Source organism: Hippoglossus stenolepis, chromosome 15 (assembly GCF_022539355.2).
Source record: "Hippoglossus stenolepis isolate QCI-W04-F060 chromosome 15, HSTE1.2, whole genome shotgun sequence".
Lineage (NCBI taxonomy): Eukaryota > Metazoa > Chordata > Actinopteri > Pleuronectiformes > Pleuronectidae > Hippoglossus > Hippoglossus stenolepis.
Window position 1 is genome coordinate 24,547,058 of NC_061497.1, and position 17,340 is coordinate 24,564,397.

General features: G+C 43.2%; 2 protein-coding genes and 2 non-coding genes across 4 annotated transcripts in view; 1 reads left to right on the forward strand and 3 right to left on the reverse strand.

Annotated features, from left to right (window-relative positions):
- Positions 1 to 1,740, reverse strand: part of LOC124854873 (rap1 GTPase-activating protein 2-like) — a 20,167-nt gene extending 18,427 nt beyond the window's left edge. Inside the window, 1 exon segment of the mRNA XM_047343526.1 lies at positions 1,323 to 1,740. Within this exon segment, the coding sequence (XP_047199482.1) occupies positions 1,323 to 1,366 (44 nt within the window). The 5' untranslated portion in view covers positions 1,367 to 1,740.
- A 1,550-nt stretch (positions 1,741 to 3,290) lies between these two features.
- trnas-uga lies at positions 3,291 to 3,372 on the reverse strand. The gene has a single exon. It is a non-coding gene; the product is annotated as a tRNA-Ser (tRNA).
- An 818-nt stretch (positions 3,373 to 4,190) lies between these two features.
- On the forward strand, positions 4,191 to 4,262 carry trnaa-cgc. The gene has a single exon. It is a non-coding gene; the product is annotated as a tRNA-Ala (tRNA).
- A 1,061-nt stretch (positions 4,263 to 5,323) lies between these two features.
- On the reverse strand, positions 5,324 to 12,355 carry LOC124854876 (trafficking protein particle complex subunit 14-like). The gene is given in 14 exon segments (XM_047343531.1): positions 5,324 to 5,951; positions 6,020 to 6,134; positions 6,469 to 6,547; positions 6,671 to 6,711; positions 6,714 to 6,806; positions 6,978 to 7,129; positions 7,570 to 7,652; positions 7,806 to 7,953; positions 8,246 to 8,366; positions 8,603 to 8,689; positions 8,761 to 8,890; positions 9,392 to 9,487; positions 9,950 to 10,290; positions 12,101 to 12,355. Coding segments are annotated over 14 exon segments (1,836 nt in total). The 5' UTR covers positions 12,294 to 12,355; the 3' UTR covers positions 5,324 to 5,794.
- Positions 12,356 to 17,340: the final 4,985 nt, after the last annotated feature.

The window sequence follows — 17,340 nt, forward strand, 5'->3', positions numbered from 1 at the left end:
AGGAAAGAAGGATGTGTAGGAGGAGAGAAGGATGAAGAGAAGGAAAGAAGGATGAGTAGGAGGAGAGAAGGATGAAGAGAAGGAAAGAAGGATGGGATAGAGAAGGAAAGAAGGATGAAGAGAAGGAAAGAAGGATGAGTAGGAGGAGAGAAGGATGAAGAGAAGGAAAGAAGGATGTGTAGGAGGAGAGAAGGATGAAGAGAAGGAAAGAAGGATGTGTAGGAGGAGAGAAGGATGAAGAGAAGGAAAGAAGGATGAGTAGGAGGAGAGAAGGATGAAGAGAAGGAAAGAAGGATGTGAGAAGGATGAAGAGAAGGAAGAAGGAGAAGAAGGATAAGAGAAAGAAGGATGAGTAGGAGGAGAGAAGGATGAAGAGAAGGAAGAAGGATGTGTAGAGAGGAGAGAAGGATGAAGAGAAGGAAAGAAGGATGTGTAGGAGGAGAGAAGGATGAAGAGAAGGAAAGAAGGATGTAGGAGGAGAGAAGGATGAAGAGAAGGAAAGAAGGATGTGTAGGAGGAGAGAAGGATGAAGAGAAGGAAAGAAGGATGAGTAGGAGGAGAGAAGGATGAAGAGAAGGAAAGAAGGATGAGTAGGAGGAGAGAAGGATGAGTAGAAGGAACAAGGAACAAGGAAAAATAAATAAAATGGATAAATGAAAGAAGGATGATGGAAGAAAATAAGGACAGAAAGAGTTGTAGGAAATTAAGCCCCTAGCCCTAACCCTCATAGAGAGCATTTAAAAAAATGTGTCTGACCTTTAATAGATGAAAAAATGAATTGATGATGAAAACAACGACTGGGTGCAGCCCTAAAGCAAATACATGTTTTTATTTGAAACATTGAACAAGAACTGGATCCAAAGTTAAATTAAATATGAACGAATGAAAAAGACAATTTAAATAATTTCCACATGACTGAAGTGACGCGTGCAGTCGACCTCTTTGTGTTATAGAACCTTAAACTCCTGAGAAAGACTCAGTTGTTCATTAACTGCAGCAGCAGGAAGAGTTCGCCGTCGCTCGACTGGAAACAACGACCAGAAAACGGACAAAGAATCAACGAGTCTGGAAAGTTTTCAACCAAACCTCATTCAGAAAAAGTCCAATTTTAACTTCAGACACGTTAATGATCAGACACGTTGTCTCGTCCTGAAACAAACGATCCTATTCACTAACTTTTTTAAAGAAGGGGGGTGATGCAACCGTGATGTCACCGTGATGTCACCGTGATGTCACCGTGATGTCACTTGAGTGCAGCTCAGACAGGAAATGAACTCAAAGCCATGAAAGGTGGTTTATCAGAGGATGAAGAATGTTCTCACCATCCGAAGCCTCCGAACGACACGCTCCTCTTCCTCCTCAGCATGCTGCCTCGCTGCCTCGCTGCCTCGCTGCCTCGCTCCCTCGCTGCCTCGCTGCCTCGCTGCCTCGCTCCCTCGCTCGTTCCTCTTTGTCTTCTGTTCTTCTTATTGTGTCTGGATTCTCTCTCTCTCTCTCTCTCTCTGTCGTTCTACCTCCTCATTTCTCCTCCTATAAATACTCTGATCTCCGTCAGACGCCCTCCTTTACTTCCCCCCCCTCTCCTCTACCACTGTCTCTCTCCCTCGCTCGCCCTCTCTCTCTCTCTTCATCCTGTGTCTCCTCCTGCTGTTAATGTTTCTCTCTCACTTCAATCCACTGCTCAGCCAGGAGAGAGAGGGCGAGAGACAAAGAGTGAGAATATAAATGGAGGGCTCCATGGTGTGCCCCTCTCTCTCACTCCCTCCCCCTCTCTCTCTCTCCTCCCTCCCCCTCTCTCTCCCTCTCCCTCCTCCCTCCCTCCCTGACAAGGCAGAAAAGCAGCAGCTGTCGTCCATGAGGAAACTTATCATTCATAATGAATGGACGATGGAGGGGTTTACTGGGTTTATGTTACGTAACGATGTTAAAAATTAGAAGATTTAACAGTTTCCTCAGACTCATGAGGTTTTTACCTGTTTTGTATGATTAAGGGTTTTCATCCATTTGTTTTTAAATTAATCTAATATTATATTAATCATTATCTGTCATAGATGTATAATGTTACATGTCAGATGTTAATAATAAATCAATTAAAAGCTTTAGATAATGACCTAAACATGTAAAAGTAAAATTAATTAATAAATAATTAATCTAATTCTTAGCAGAGTAACATTTTACGTACGTTAGCTTTGTGTTTCCTGACAGCAGAGTAACATTATACGTACGTTAGCTTTGTGTTTCCTGACAGCAGAGTAACATTATACGTACGTTAGCTTTGTGTTTCCTGACAGCAGAGTAACATTATACGTACGTTAGCTTTGTGTTTCCTGACAGCAGAGTAACATTAATCGTTAGCTTTGTGTTTCCTGACAGCAGAGTAACATTATACGTACGTTAGCTTTGTGTTTCCTGACAGCAGAGTAACATTATACGTACGTTAGCTTTGTGTTTCCTGACAGCAGAGTAACATTTACGTCGTTAGCTTTGTTTCCTGACAGCAGAGTAACATTATACGTACGTTAGCTTGTGTTTCCTGACAGAGGTAACATTATTAGCACGGCTTGTGTTTCCTGACAGCAGAGTAACATTTTACGTACGTTAGCTTTGTGTTTCCTGACAGCAGAGTAACATTATACGTACGTTAGCTTTGTGTTTCCTGACAGCAGAGTAACATTATACGTACGTTAGCTTTGTGTTTCCTGACAGCAGAGTAACATTTTACGTACGTTAGCTTTGTGTTTCCTGACAGCAGAGTAACATTTCCATTTACAGTCAATGTCAACTTCCTGGTTGCTTATTTTTAGTTAATAGTTACTCAAGCACTGGTGAGATGATGAGGCAGGCTTCCTGATGTTCGGCCAATCAGAGGAAAGTAAAGAAAGTTATTCACATGTGAACATACATGACTCATGTGACTGTGACGTCCTCACATGAAACGTTTCTGTCATGTTGTTTTAATCAACTCTTTCTCTACAGCTGGAGCATCAGCTCCACCTGCTGGTCTGTGACAGAAACAAGTCATCAACCAGACGTTAAGATTTTTGCTTCACTTGTAAACTTTATAATTAACGGATTTATTTTATATTAAATGCGCATATTTGTGTGGGAGGAGCCTTGGTGACATGTTGAATCTTCACTCTGCAGTTTTAATAAAACATTTCACTGGAGCTGGTGAATCTTATTATAATTATTTTCTAAAGGACCAATAGATTCCTTCTTTCTAACAAAGGAACAGACGACGTCACTCATGTGTTTGTGTGAGTTGATAATAAAAGAATCAGAAAACAAAACGCTGCGAGCAGGGTTCGAACCTGCGCGGGAAGATCCCATTGGATTTCAAGTCCAACGCCTTAACCACTCGGCCATCGCAGCTGGCGCCTCAGTGCTGGGTTTTCTACCATCATGTTCACATACATGTAGAGACACCTGTAGAGACACATGTAGAGACACATGCAGAGACACATGCAGAGACACATGTAGAGACACCTGTAGAGACACCTGTAGAGACACCTGTAGAGACACATGTAGAGACACCTGCAGAGACACCTGCAGAGACACCTGTAGAGACACCTGTAGAGACACATGTAGAGACACACCAGGCATCAGTTTAACCCTGAAGAAGAAAATACTCCGTCACTAACTTCTCAGTTTCCAGACCTCATGAACATGTAGTCACGGACGGTCCTGTACCGCCCCCTACTGAAGACAACTCGTACTGACAGATACAAAGTGAAAACCTCTTCCATGTTAAACAGCTTCCACCTGCTCCTCCAGGGATTTAACACAGAGTCTTAATGATTAATAACATTCATTATACATCTTGTAACGGACTGTGAGTTAAAGTCAATGTTCACTGGGATCAGGAGCTAGAAGGTTTGATGTTTAACCAGCTGACTTTTCCAGAAGGTCAGTGAACGTGTCAGCGTTTGGGCACGTGACACTGTTGTGTTTCTCATTGGCTGGGAGACAGGGGTTGTCCTCTTTTAGTGTGAGAACGCGGAAGTAAGGTGACTTCACAAACTGCTGCTCGTTGTGGGAACTGTTAGTTTCTCTATAGAACATTGAAGGTGTTGACCTTCAGAGCCCTGACATGATGTAGATCATTGTTTGGCGCTATACAACACACGTGCCGTCCCACTGTCCTATAGCAACATATTAGTAGTCACCTCCCTGCTCACGTTGCACTCTGTGGGGATGTAGCTCAGTGGTAGAGCGCGTGCTTCGCATGTATGAGGTCCCGGGTTCAATCCCCGGCATCTCCATTTTATTTTTCACCTGATCAAACTCACTGTTAAACGTCCTCATCACCTGCTTTTATTCTGAAATTCACATTCATAACATGAACAGAATATATACAGAGTGACAGGATTTCACATACATTTGAAATTGTACAGATAGAAAATGATTATTACTTAGTGTTAAAACCAGAGTGAGTTTGGATATGAGGTTTGATCATTTACCGTATTTGTCTTTATTGGTGCAATCAATCACATTTTATTTGTATAATCCATAATCTCAAATCCCAGTTTGTCTCATGGTCTTTAACAAGGTGAGACGTCCTCTGTTCTTAACCCTCAACAAGAGTCAAACTACTAAAACCTTTAACAGGTACAGAAGGTAGAAACCTCAGAGACACATGTGAGGACCCGTCTCCCAGGACGGACACAAGTGAACAGATGTCACGTGGAACAGAGAACATCAGAGAGATCAGAGTATTTACAGCTTTGATTAGAATAAACACTTTGTAGCTGAAGGTCAATGAACTGATGGATTATTGTCAGTAATGGTCGAGTATGACATGTAGATAAACATGTGGATTTGTATTTAAATATTGATCCTGTGATGATTCAGAAAAACCTGGAGGTTGAACCAAGAACACTAAACTATAGAACCTATAACCTCAGTCTACCACACCTCTGTCATCTCTAATCTTTATATACATATATATACAGTCACTGATCATCTTTATATACAGTCACTGATCATCTTTATATACAGTCACTGATCATCTTTATATACAGTCACTGATCATCTTTATATACAGTCACTGATAACATCACTCTATAGTCACTGATCATCTTTATATACAGTCACTGATGGTCTTTATATACAGTCACTGATCATCTTTATATACAGTCACTGATTCCTGATCATCTTTATATACAGTCACTGATCATCTTTATATACAGTCACTGATCATCTTTATATACAGTCACTGATCATCTTTATATACAGTCACTGATCATCTTTATATACAGTCACTGATCATCTTTATATACAGTCACTGATGGTCTTTATATACAGTCGCTGATCATCTTTATATACAGTCACTGATGGTCTTTATATACAGTCACTGATGGTCTTTATATACAGTCACTGATCATCTTTATATACAGTCGCTGATCATCTTTATATACAGTCACTGATCATCTTTATATACAGTCGCTGCCTTTGATTTTAAAGGATTTATTGATCAGTAATATTTAGTTACAGATTATAAATCCTTTATAACGAGGTCGTAGACAGTGATGCTGTTGCTTTAAATAATACAGACACGTGATAATACATCACATAAAAAAATTCATATTACAGTAAATGGTTTCCGCAGTAACACGGGTCAGAAGGTTCGACCGGAGGTTCAGGTTCAGTTATGATGAAGAGAAGCCAAAGGCTTTGATTTAGTTTATCATCGATTCATTTTCTTCTTTTAAAGTCTCTCCTCTCTTCCTCCTCGTCGTTCATCTGCCTCGCTCCCTCGCTCCCTCGCTCCCTCGCTCCCTCGCTCCCTCGCTCTCTAGCTGACGGGATCCACCACCAGGACTTTACACTCCCTCTTGGCGATCTTGTCCAGTGACAGCAGCGATCTGTCCTGTGGCGGCAGGTAGAGCGGCCGACCGACCGGAGAGCCGACCGGTGGGGTAATGGCCCGTCGCTCCATGGCGCTGCCCGTCCTGAAGTAGAACCGCACATGAGGGCGTGGTCACGTGATGACAGTAAATATGACTGAACTGAGTTTTACCTCATGATGTGGGATCGAGACGGCTGCTGGTGTGAGAAGGACTGAGATCGACCCAGACTCGCCTGGTGACGGTCCAACAGGTCTCGAACCGCCGGACTGGACGGGCTGTTTTTACCTGGGGGGGGAATTCAGTTGTAATCATGGTAACACCACAGATGGTAACAATACACAACTATGCCGGACACAGATGTAGCCATGGTAATAATACTTAGCTGAGATGGAGACAACTGTAACCATGATAAACTTTTTTAGTTTTTAATAATAAGAAAGATCAATTGACCTAAAACGTGAAGAATTAAATGAAATCAAAGTGTCTGAAGCTCGATGTCACTTATCGACACTGAAGCTGATCCAGTCAAGATGCTTCTGATTTCATACGACTGAAGAATCGGTCACAGAATTGAACTCAAACACGATTCTCACCCGAACAAATCAAGAAAAGTTCTTACGTGACAGAGGCCGAGCGTCTGGAGGAGGGTTAGAGACCGAAGCTGTGAACTGAAGCTTCAGCTTCATGTGCTGACTCAGCTGAAGAGAGGAGGAGGAGGAGGAGGAGGAGGAGGAGGAGGAGGAAGAAGAGGAGGAAGAACAGTGTGTAAAACAATTTTTACTTGACACAGTCCAAGCTTTACGGAGGCGGAGCTTCAGTACCTCGTACAGTCCTGGTCGGAGGATCTGGAACGAAACACAGACGACAAAGTTCTTCCTTTACGACAGTGACCGAGGTTACTGAGAGGAGAGTGACACACCACAGCCGCCAGAGCTGCATCGTCACCATGACCACGACCTGCACACACACACACACACACACACACACACACACACACACACACACACACACACACACACACACACACACACGGCTGAGCTACAGTAAATCCTTCTTAGTTTCAGTTTCTAATCTTTTACGTTAATTTCAAAAAGGCGCGAGTGAATTCATGTTAAAACACACACTGACCCTCGGGGGTCCAGACGAGTCGTACAGCCAGGAAGTCCTGCAGGTTGTTGAGCAGAACGTATTTGACCTTGAAGTTCTCCTTCACTCTGACCGTGCTCGGACAACTCGCGGTCATGACGAACCGTGGTCGGTCCAGACGGACGCTGGGCAGCCTGAGAGAGGGGGTGTTTGTCTTGTTAACTCCACAGAGGGTTAAAGGTTACTGTCTGACAGTGTCATATTATATCATATTATATTATATTATATCGTATTATATTTTATTATATAATATGATATAATATTAAATTATATTATATAGTAAAGGTGTTTGTTTGTAATATTGTGTTCTCTTGTCCTGTGTTGATACTTCAGAATAATTTCTTGTCATTAGTGATAATGCATAAAACATGACAGCAGAACAAACACTGTGCTTTTAGTTTGAAGACAAATTGCCAAACAGGAAGTGATTCTGTGAATGTTGTTGTCATGATGGAGGTCGGCTGCTGCGTCTGTCTCAAACCGATTTGGTGAAATAAAAAGCACTGAATCAGTCGATGTTTAACATTCAGGCAACAACCTGCTTTGTCTGAAGTGAATCCTGATTGGTCTTTACCTGTAGTGGGTGTAGATACAATTGGTGAAAGGCATCTTGGGAGTTGACCACTGCAGCACAGCGACCAGGGGAACCTCCAGCCCCTGAAATACATCAACACAATGACATATAGTGACCACAAGAGGGCGCTGATACCAACGTTTTGTCTCAGTGTTTTCTTTAGCTCGCGGACGATGAAAGATCTCCATGACACCCCACAACACAGACCATAATAAAGAGCACAAACGTGTCCACACCTCGTTGGAGTCGTCCTGCCCCATGTCGTTGAGGTGCAGCTGGAACAAGAAGTCGTGCTCCTCTAAAGCGCTGAGCATGCTGGGAAGGCGGCAGGCCAGGCTGTCCACCCTGCAGAAAGACGCCATGCCGACCTCACCTGACTGGTGGCTGAGCAGAGGACACACGAGGTCATGAGACACAAACTTATCTGATTTAACACGTGAGAAGTGGGACATTTAAATTCAAACATTTTAAAAAATCTCTCCTAAATCTATATGTACGTAATCCTGAAAAATCAGCCACTGTGATTGGCTGGTTAATACAATGAGATGTGACATAAGAACATTATTACATTAGTAATAAAGTTTTGTACGTCGAGTCATATAATATAAACTAATACAAGACACATTGTATCTCAATGTGATACGTGAAATGTGACGTATTTAACTAAACAACGCACCACACGTTGTCCACCAGCAGGACGGAGCCGTCTGGCATCATGGGAAGGTACGAGGCGTTCAGGTTCGGCAGAATGCGAACATCCCGAATACTCACCTCCTCCTGAGAAGACTCATTCAACACTGTGGGGTATAAATAAAGTTTACAGTTAAACTTTTATAAATCTAAAACCATTCCAATAAACAACATCGTTTCTTTAGACCCTGTCCTGATGCTGGTGAGCGTCAAACCTGACGTCTGGTTTCTTTTTCTCTTTAAAAGTAAATGAGGGATCAGACTAATTCCTGCCTCTCCCTCTGTTCTCTATCACACCAGGAGTCAACAGAAACATAAAACTGAATAAAAAACGATCTGGTACCTTTGAGGACAGCGAGGTGTCTCCCAGAGACGGTCATCTGTTTACAGCGGATGGTTGGCGGCGGCAGGACGGTCAGAGTGGTGCTCACTGTGGAGGACGAGGGTTAACGCTGAGGTCAGAGGTCAAACTGAAAGTGTATGAATGTGTGTGTGTCGTACCCTGAGCCTTGAAGGTGTTCAGGTCGTGTCTGAAGGTCTGTGTCGGTTCTCGCTGCTGCAGGACGCTCAGGTAACCGAGTTCCTGAACCTCCGCTTTCTCTGCCTCCTTCTTCCAAACCGTGACCATCACCTGAACAAACAACACCGAGTCATCAGACTGTAAAGAAAGATGGACGACATGAAGGCTCCTCTACAGGGAAGCCAAAGCGTCTCTATCTCCCCCTGGTGGCTGGCTGCAGTAAAGGTTATAGGCCTCCTCTGCGTTAGCAGATGGGACATGGATCAAACTATCACTACTGCACAAACTCTGACTCCAAATAACGTCCTCAGCGTTCATATAAGATATATACATATATATACATATATATGTATATATGTATATATATATGTATATATATATATATATATACATATATACATATAAGATATATATATATATATACATATATATATATGTATGTATATATATATGTTAGCTTCATTATGTATACATGATGTACATCTTCATTTCTAGACTAGTTTCTAGCGTTGTCATCTTTTTGAGTCGTTACCAAACAGACCTTAATCACTCCTGAGTCTAGAGCCTCTCTCCAAACAAGATGGATTCTAAAGCAGACAGTGACGTTCTGACCTTGACCTTCAGCGTGCTGACAGGAAGTTTGTCCAGAGAGACGGTGAGAGGGAAGATCACTTCATCCGTCAGAACCACCGGCTCGTCCAGCGGAGACTGACATGAAGAAACAGACGCTTTTCAATCATCATCAATCAATGCAAATAAGTGATGTCAGCGTCAGCAGAGGGCGACGCTGAGCAGAGCGCTAACAACCACATGTAGTCTTGTGTAGCGGGTTAGCATGCTAACATTTGCTATTAGCACAAAACACAACAGCCGAGGCTGATGAGAACATTTTTAGCTTTGCAGATGTTGAGTCAAAAACAAATCAGATGAAATGTTGTTACAGTATCAGTCTGGGGACCATGAATACATATAATGTTTGTGGATGTTGAGCTTTTTTATTGGGTGAGAGAAAACTTTGATCTGCAGGGGGCGCTACAGTCAAAATGTCACCAACATCATTAGGATCATTTTGGGAACATGACGTCATGGACACAGTTTAGAACTGTTTCCTCTTTAGTTGCTCACTAGTTCCCCGTCCCTCTGTAAACCTGAACCACAACACCTCCGCACCTGAACAGGCGCCCTGCGGAACTCCCTGTAGGCTGTCCCTGACGAGTTGTGGATGAGCAGAGGTTTGCAGTCCCTGAAGCTACGACACCGGGAGTCCACCCTGCTGCCGAGTGCCGCGATGGCCGCCTCCGCTGCTGCGATGTAGTCCTCCTCGCCATCTTCATTAGCCTCGTCCCCGCTGCTCTGGTAGTCATGGTGATGCTGGTGGTGGTTGCCTCGGTGGCGGCTGCTCTCACCTGGACTCACACTGGCCACAGCGCACAGAGAGCCGGCGAGCTCCCTCCACGCTCTACTGCTGGCCGACTCCGTCCCGAAACCTGCCGCAGCGCCATCACCGCCCCCTGGTGGAGGAGGAACATAATAAATATACTTGGGGTCTCATTTATAACCGTGGCGAACTTCTCACGCAAACGTTGGGATTTATAAAAACAAACTTGACGGGAATATTTGCGCATTTCCACTCAACCCATGCGTACGAACGTTTTGGAAACAGAAAAGTGGCGACGCAGACGTGAGGAGTTGAACTGAAGCAGATTATTGATCCACTTCATCATTTACATTAAAACCAACAGCTTTAGTTGTGCTCGCGCAACAAAAATGTTCCACACGAACCTTTTATTGCAAAATATATAAAACAACTTACAATAAATTACGTTCAGATAAACATCGGAGTTACAGAGCCGAGTCGTTAATAGTTTTTAACAATATCTTTTAACACTGTGCGTGTATCATCCAGGACGAGTGTGTGTAACAGGTCTGTAGTGAACGTGGCTGTTCCATCAGGTGCACAGAGCGACCTGGAGATCACTATAAAGAAAAACTATTCACTTTCCAAATAATATCCCAGAGGAGGTGAGGATCCACTGATGTGAGGGAATCGGTCCAGATGCTCTAAATAAATAAATACTGCGGTGACACTGGTGCGTGATGCTGCGTGATGCTGCGTGATGCTGCGTGATGCTGCGTGATGCTGCGTGATGCTGCGTGATGCTGCGTGATGCTGCGTGATGCTGCGTGATGCTGCGTGATGGATGCAGGTGAATGGAAGGATGAGGAGGAAACGAGGGTTCAGCGATGACTGATCAGCTGATCTAGATTCTATAGATCTGTGATCTCCGAGCTGAACTGAGTCCAGTATTAGATCGACTGACGGAACCGAACCATCCCAGGACAAACACCAGCTTATAATAACAATTCTGTTAAATTCTATAGATTTAGGACATCACAGTTGTTTCTGAATTTAATAATCCTGCAGTTTTGGATGATTAAAACACGAACAGGAGATTCAACAAGTTCCGTCACATTCTGACAGTGTGTTTTTCTGCCTCCATCTTTAATTGGATCTTTTCTTATTTCCGGCTCGGTTCTTTCTATCGTCTTCACTCTCACTCGCTGTGTTAACAGCAGCAGCAGCAGAGTATCAGTGTATTTTATTTATTAATCACATCACTGCTGTCCCATCAAATGTCTCTTCACCTCCACCTCACTAACAAACACCTCATGTCAGTGTCAGAAAGTTTACGTACGAACGTTTCCAGGTGGACTGTGATTTATAAAGTGAACATTGCGTTCAGGTGTGCGTGCACATGGTTTTATAGATCAGAATTTTCTTTCGCGTACGCCATTTATATAAATGAGACGGTCAGTTTGTCCTGCCTGATTAAACTCTGCATCATCATGTCCAACATGTCCCGCAACAATAAGTCAGGAGAAGGGAGAGCGGAGGGCGACACTTTCCTACAAGTGATGGAAGCAGCTGACCAATCACAACAAGGTAAACCAGCTGACCAATGGAGGGGGGGGGGCTCTTAAAGAGACAGAAGCTAAAGACTTTGAGACAGAGGCTGAAAAGAGGAGCTGCAGCGATGGACAGGCTGAGGACAGTGATGTTTTCACCTATAGGATTAAAAAGGTCGATATGTATTTCCTCGTATAATAATCTATAAGATGAGATGAGATGAGACTTATTCATTCATCTCGTTACAGCAGCAGATCGAGAGAATGAAGAAGAGAAACATGTGAATAGAATCTTCATGAAAACTGAAAACTCTGATTCTCTGTCTGAACATTGAACGTTACAGGAAGAATAAATGGAGCATCTCCCTCTCATCCGGATGAAGATGATGAAGATGAGGATGGTGGAGGTTTTACCGGGGCCGTGCTCGGTCGGTGTCGCCCCCGCGTCCCTGCAGCGCAGCACCAGCAGGAATCGAACCGTCTCCCCCAGGTACAGGTGGCTCCGGCGGGGCAGGCTGCGGTACCGAGCCGGGTCCGACAGATCCGTGATGGGCACCGCCGGGAAATACATGAAATACTCGCACTGAGACTCCATCATCTGCACCATGGTGATGGAGGTGATGGGGGTGATGGAGGAGCTGGACCGCTGGACCACAGTCACACAATGACTCGCACTTCCTCTTTCACAATAAAAGCACGGGCTGGCTCACACATAGACTATCGCGCCCCCCAGTGGCCACATGCAGGTAGTACCTGACCTGATCAGTGTTTAGTGAAGGTTTTTCTAAAACTGATCAAAGGTTTATGAACTATTTTTATTAGAATTATATATAAATCCTTCAATCTCACATCCCAGGGCAAATATAACGTTACTGTTAAATGTGTGTGAGGAGGGACCGGAAGTAATAAACCGCCCGTTGAACTAAAGGTTCTTTAAAAGCCCTTTTGTTGAATCTAAACTAAAACTAACTAAAGGGAAAAAGGGTTTGAATAGTGTTGAACCTGCTGTCGTACGTCGGGGAGTGAAGTATAATGTAGAAGTATAATGTAGAAGTATAATGTAGAAGTATAATGTAGAAGTATAATGTAGAAGTATAATGTAGAAGTATAATGAGAGAATAAAGAACCTGAGGAGAAAATAAGAGTTAAACTTCATGTTGGGACACATGTTTGTTTGGGAAGACAAACCTCCGTCAGAAATTATTTAAAACTACGACGATGAGTCGTACAGACTTCATCAAAGTTGGACAAAATTCAACTTCAGGAAAAATATATATATATTTTCACTATTGGATATTTTCTGCGTCGTCTTTTTCTGTTTACCAATCTTTTGTTTGTCATTATTTATTTTCAATTTCAATTGTTCAATACTTGTAAACTGTTCTTCTGTGTGTTTCATACTTTGGTTCAATGACGACAGCATCTGTAAATGTCACATTTACAAATGTTTGTAAAAATTTGGTAAAAGAAAGTTTTCTCAGTTTAATATTTTTGATGTATGTAAATTTGTGAATATTTAATTAGATAATTTAAACCTCTAACACAATCCAATAAGTGTTTTAATGTCAGGGATGAACTGGAGAAGGTTCATGGTGATAAATACTGGTTAATGATGAATAAGCTATAAATACTAGTTAGTGCTAGTTAACAGTTATGACCTAGTTCACCTGTGCGGACTTGTTTTAAAAGAGGAACAGATGGAGCGCTGTGATTGGTTGTATTAACCACGTCAGTTTGTACTCTTGCTGGTCGCCGCCATATTTCTTTCAGGAAAAAGCTCCTGGAAGTTGTTAGAAAGTTGAGTTAGCTTTAGAGCTAGCTCGTTTTTATGATCAGATGTTTTGGTTCATTTTTGTTCTGAAGACGTCATTTAATCAGAAAAATAGAATAACAGCAGATAAATCTGTCATTTACATATTTAACATCTGCAGTTGTCAGTTTATTAGGAACACCTAGTTTAAACTAAATGAGTCTAATCGCACACATCCTCGTGCAGGCTCCATGAACCTGCTGTAGTTCAATGTGAGGTCACTGAAGTCTGCTGCTCTTCACTGGTGATGGAACTTCACAAAACACTGAGCTACAGCAGGTTCATCACTTCCCTGGATCCGTTGCTATTTACAGCACGTTTCAGTATTTGCATGTGTTGTGAGTTGTTTTCTTCATTTGCAGTTTGTTGAGCTCTCAACTAACATCAGACATGTGGAGATCTTTGAACCGGATCAACACACGCAAGGCACCTGGACCTGATGGCATCCCTGGCCGAGCTCTCAAGGTGTGTGCAGATCAGCTGGCAGATGTGTTCACTGACATCTTCAACCTGTCAGTGCTCCAGTCTGTAGTCCCTGCATGTCTCAAGGAGACCATCATTGTCCCTGTTCCCAAGAAAACAAAAATCCTCTGCCTGAACGACTACCGCCCAGTAGCACTCACTTCCACCATCATGAAGTGTTTTGAGCGGCTCGTCAACCCTTCATCACCTCCTCCCTCCCTCACTCTCTGGACCCTCTTCAGTTTGCCTACAGGCCAGATAGGTCAACTGCAGATGCCATCTCCCTCACCCTTCACACTGCCCTCTCCCACCTGGACCAGAGGGACACATCTGTGAGAATGCTGTTCATTGACTACAGTTCAGCATTCAACACCATCGTGCCCCTGAAGCTCGTCACCAAGCTCAGAGACCTTGGGCTCAACATCGCCCTCCGTGACTGGATTCTGAACTTCCTGACGGGCAGACCACAGGCGGTGCGGATAGGCAGCACCACATCCTCCACCCTGACTCTAAACACCGGTGCCCCCAGGGCTGTGTGCTCAGTCCTCTCCTGTACCCTGTTCACGCATCACTGTGTGGCCACCCACAGCTCCGACACCATCGTTAAGTTTGCTGATGACACGACCGTCATAGGCCTGATCACCGGCGAGAGAAGGCCTACAGAGAGGAGGTCAGAGCCCTGACATCTTGGTGCCAGGACAACAACCTCCATCTCAACGTCAGCAAAACAAAGGAGCTGATCGTGGACTACAGGAAGAGACAAGGAGTAGAACACGCCCCCTCTCCATCAACGGGACTACGGTGGAGCGAGTCAGCAGCTTCAGGTTCCTCTGGGTTCACATCAGTGATGACCTGACCTGGACCAACCACACAGACTCCATCAGGAAGACGGCCAGACAGCGGCTCTTCTTCCTCCGCAGGCTGCGGAGGCTCAACATGGATGCCAGGATACAGGTGCACCATAGAGAGCATCCTGACTGGCTGCATCACCGCCTGGTACGGCAGCTGCACCGCCCTGAACCGTAAGGCTCTACAGAGGGTGGTGCAGTCTGCCCAGCACATCACCAGGACGGAGCTACCATCCATGGAGGACCTCTACACCCAGCGGTGTAGGAAGAAGGCCAACCGGATCATTAAAGACCCCTATCACCCGAACCACAAACTGTTCTGCCTGCTGCCGTCTGGCCGACGGTACCATAGCATCGGGCCCCCCCACCAGGCTCAGAGACAGTTCCATCCCCCAGGACATAAGACTTATAAACTCCTCCAAACCAGCACCTTAGCATATTTGCACTATTGCACATAATTGCACCATTGTTTTTCTTTTTTTTCTTTAGGTGTATATATATATTTAAATATATATATTTTATTTTCTATTTTAAACTTTTGATATTCTATTTTATATTATTTTATTCAATATTTTTTGCTTGTAAATATTCGGAGCATTGCAATAAGAGAGCCTGTGACCCGAGCATTTCATTGCCAGCGACTGCTTAATGTAATTGTTGTGCATTTGACATTAAACTCTTGAATCTTGAATCTTGTTTATTCTTCTTTTACAAAGTACACAAATATACGTTTTCTGTAGTAACTGAGGTACAATATACAAACAGTAGCAGCAAGTTAAGGCAAATGCTCCAGTTAGTTCCATAACTTTGGTTATGTTAGCTAATGTTAGCTAAGACCCAGCTACACTGGCAGCATCATACAGAGTAAGAGCTAATCGACCTTTAGTAAATGAACCAGAGAATCATTCGCTTCCTTTATGAAATCTTTTGTCAGTAGTGAGATTTACGTAGTTTGTCCTTGTTGGTTTCTCCATCAACTTTCTTTGGCCCTGATCCTGATGCAACTATCGACCAATCCCTTAACTTTATTTACCTAAATGTTGATGAAGGATTAGCTTTCTACGTTCAGTACAAATTATTTTCCATTAGTTTGTTCCAAGTAGTGGAACCACTTTAATGCTAATAATCTTAAATTGTTAATCTGATTGATGTTGTTGTCTGGGATCGAGCAGGTCGTCCATGAATCAAAACGTTTTATAATAATTATTATAATAATAATACATTTTATTTGTAGAGTGCTTCAAGAAAGTCAAAGACACTTTACATCGAGTTCAGTAAAGAATCTAATGTCACTGCTCATTAAGGGACAAGTTTCCTCAGCTCACAGGTTGTAATGTTGTTTGTCAGCAGCTGTAAATACTCAGGGGTGTCACGGAAAGAAATCCCTGAATAGACCTTTCCCCAGATATCTCATTTAGACACATTAAATATTCTAAACCTAATTCTTTCAGTAAATATTGACATGATTAATGATTCCTCTGGGTGATCATCAGAGGGGATCGAAGTTTAACAAGCACAAACAAAGTCGACAGCAAACACAGAAAACTTAACTTCAGTCTTCAATGTCTGAATCCAAAACTTGTACATCTGAAACATTTGAAGTTTCATTTGACCAGACTTTGAAAGAATGGAAGTGTTTTCTAAGTTTAAAGTTTAACAACAACAGAGAGGAACACCTGACCGTTTTCTCCCTGGTGCGTGTCGTTAAATATACTTCACACAGATTTACTGAGGGGCGACTAATGTATAAAGAACATTACAAAAGTCCAGACGGGAAAAGACAGGGGAGATAGAACTGATTTCATTTAGGAACTATTTCATAGATGGAAGTAGGTTTAATGATTTCATTAACGTGTGTTTTAAAATTCTGTTTGGATGGAATGTGACACCTGTTGTTTTCATATTGGTTGCCAGGCGACGGGGAGATGGTAGAAGTTCACCTGCTGATCGGGACTGAAAAGTATTATTTCTGTTTTATTTGAATTTAGCTGAAGGAAGTTAAATGACATCATTTCTCTGATGGCAGTTACATCACATGTCATTTAGCCGACGCAACTTACGATTAGTGTATTCAACATCTACGAGGGGCCATTTCAGGGGTTGAGTATCTTGCCAAAGGACACTTCGGCATGCAGATGGGGAAGACTGAGGATCGGACCACCGGACTTCTGGTTGGAGGACGGCCGCTCTACCCCCTCAGCCACAGCCGCACCACAGTTACACACTAAGCAGCTGACATTGTCTGGTTTAAAAAACCATCGGCATAGCAACGATACGATATCCCATTAAAATGGCTGACGACATTTCCTATTGGGAGCAGGTACAGGGAAAATAAAATGGGACCAAGAATAGAACCTTTCTCTGTCTGAGAGATACGAAGTAACTGTCTGTAGCTCACTGGTGAAGGTAACTGTCTGTAACTCACTGGTGAAGGTAACTGTCTGTAGCTCACTGCTGAAGGTAACTGTCTGTAGCTCACTGGTGAAGGTAACTGTCTGTAACTCACTGGTGAAGGTAACTGTCTGTAGCTCACT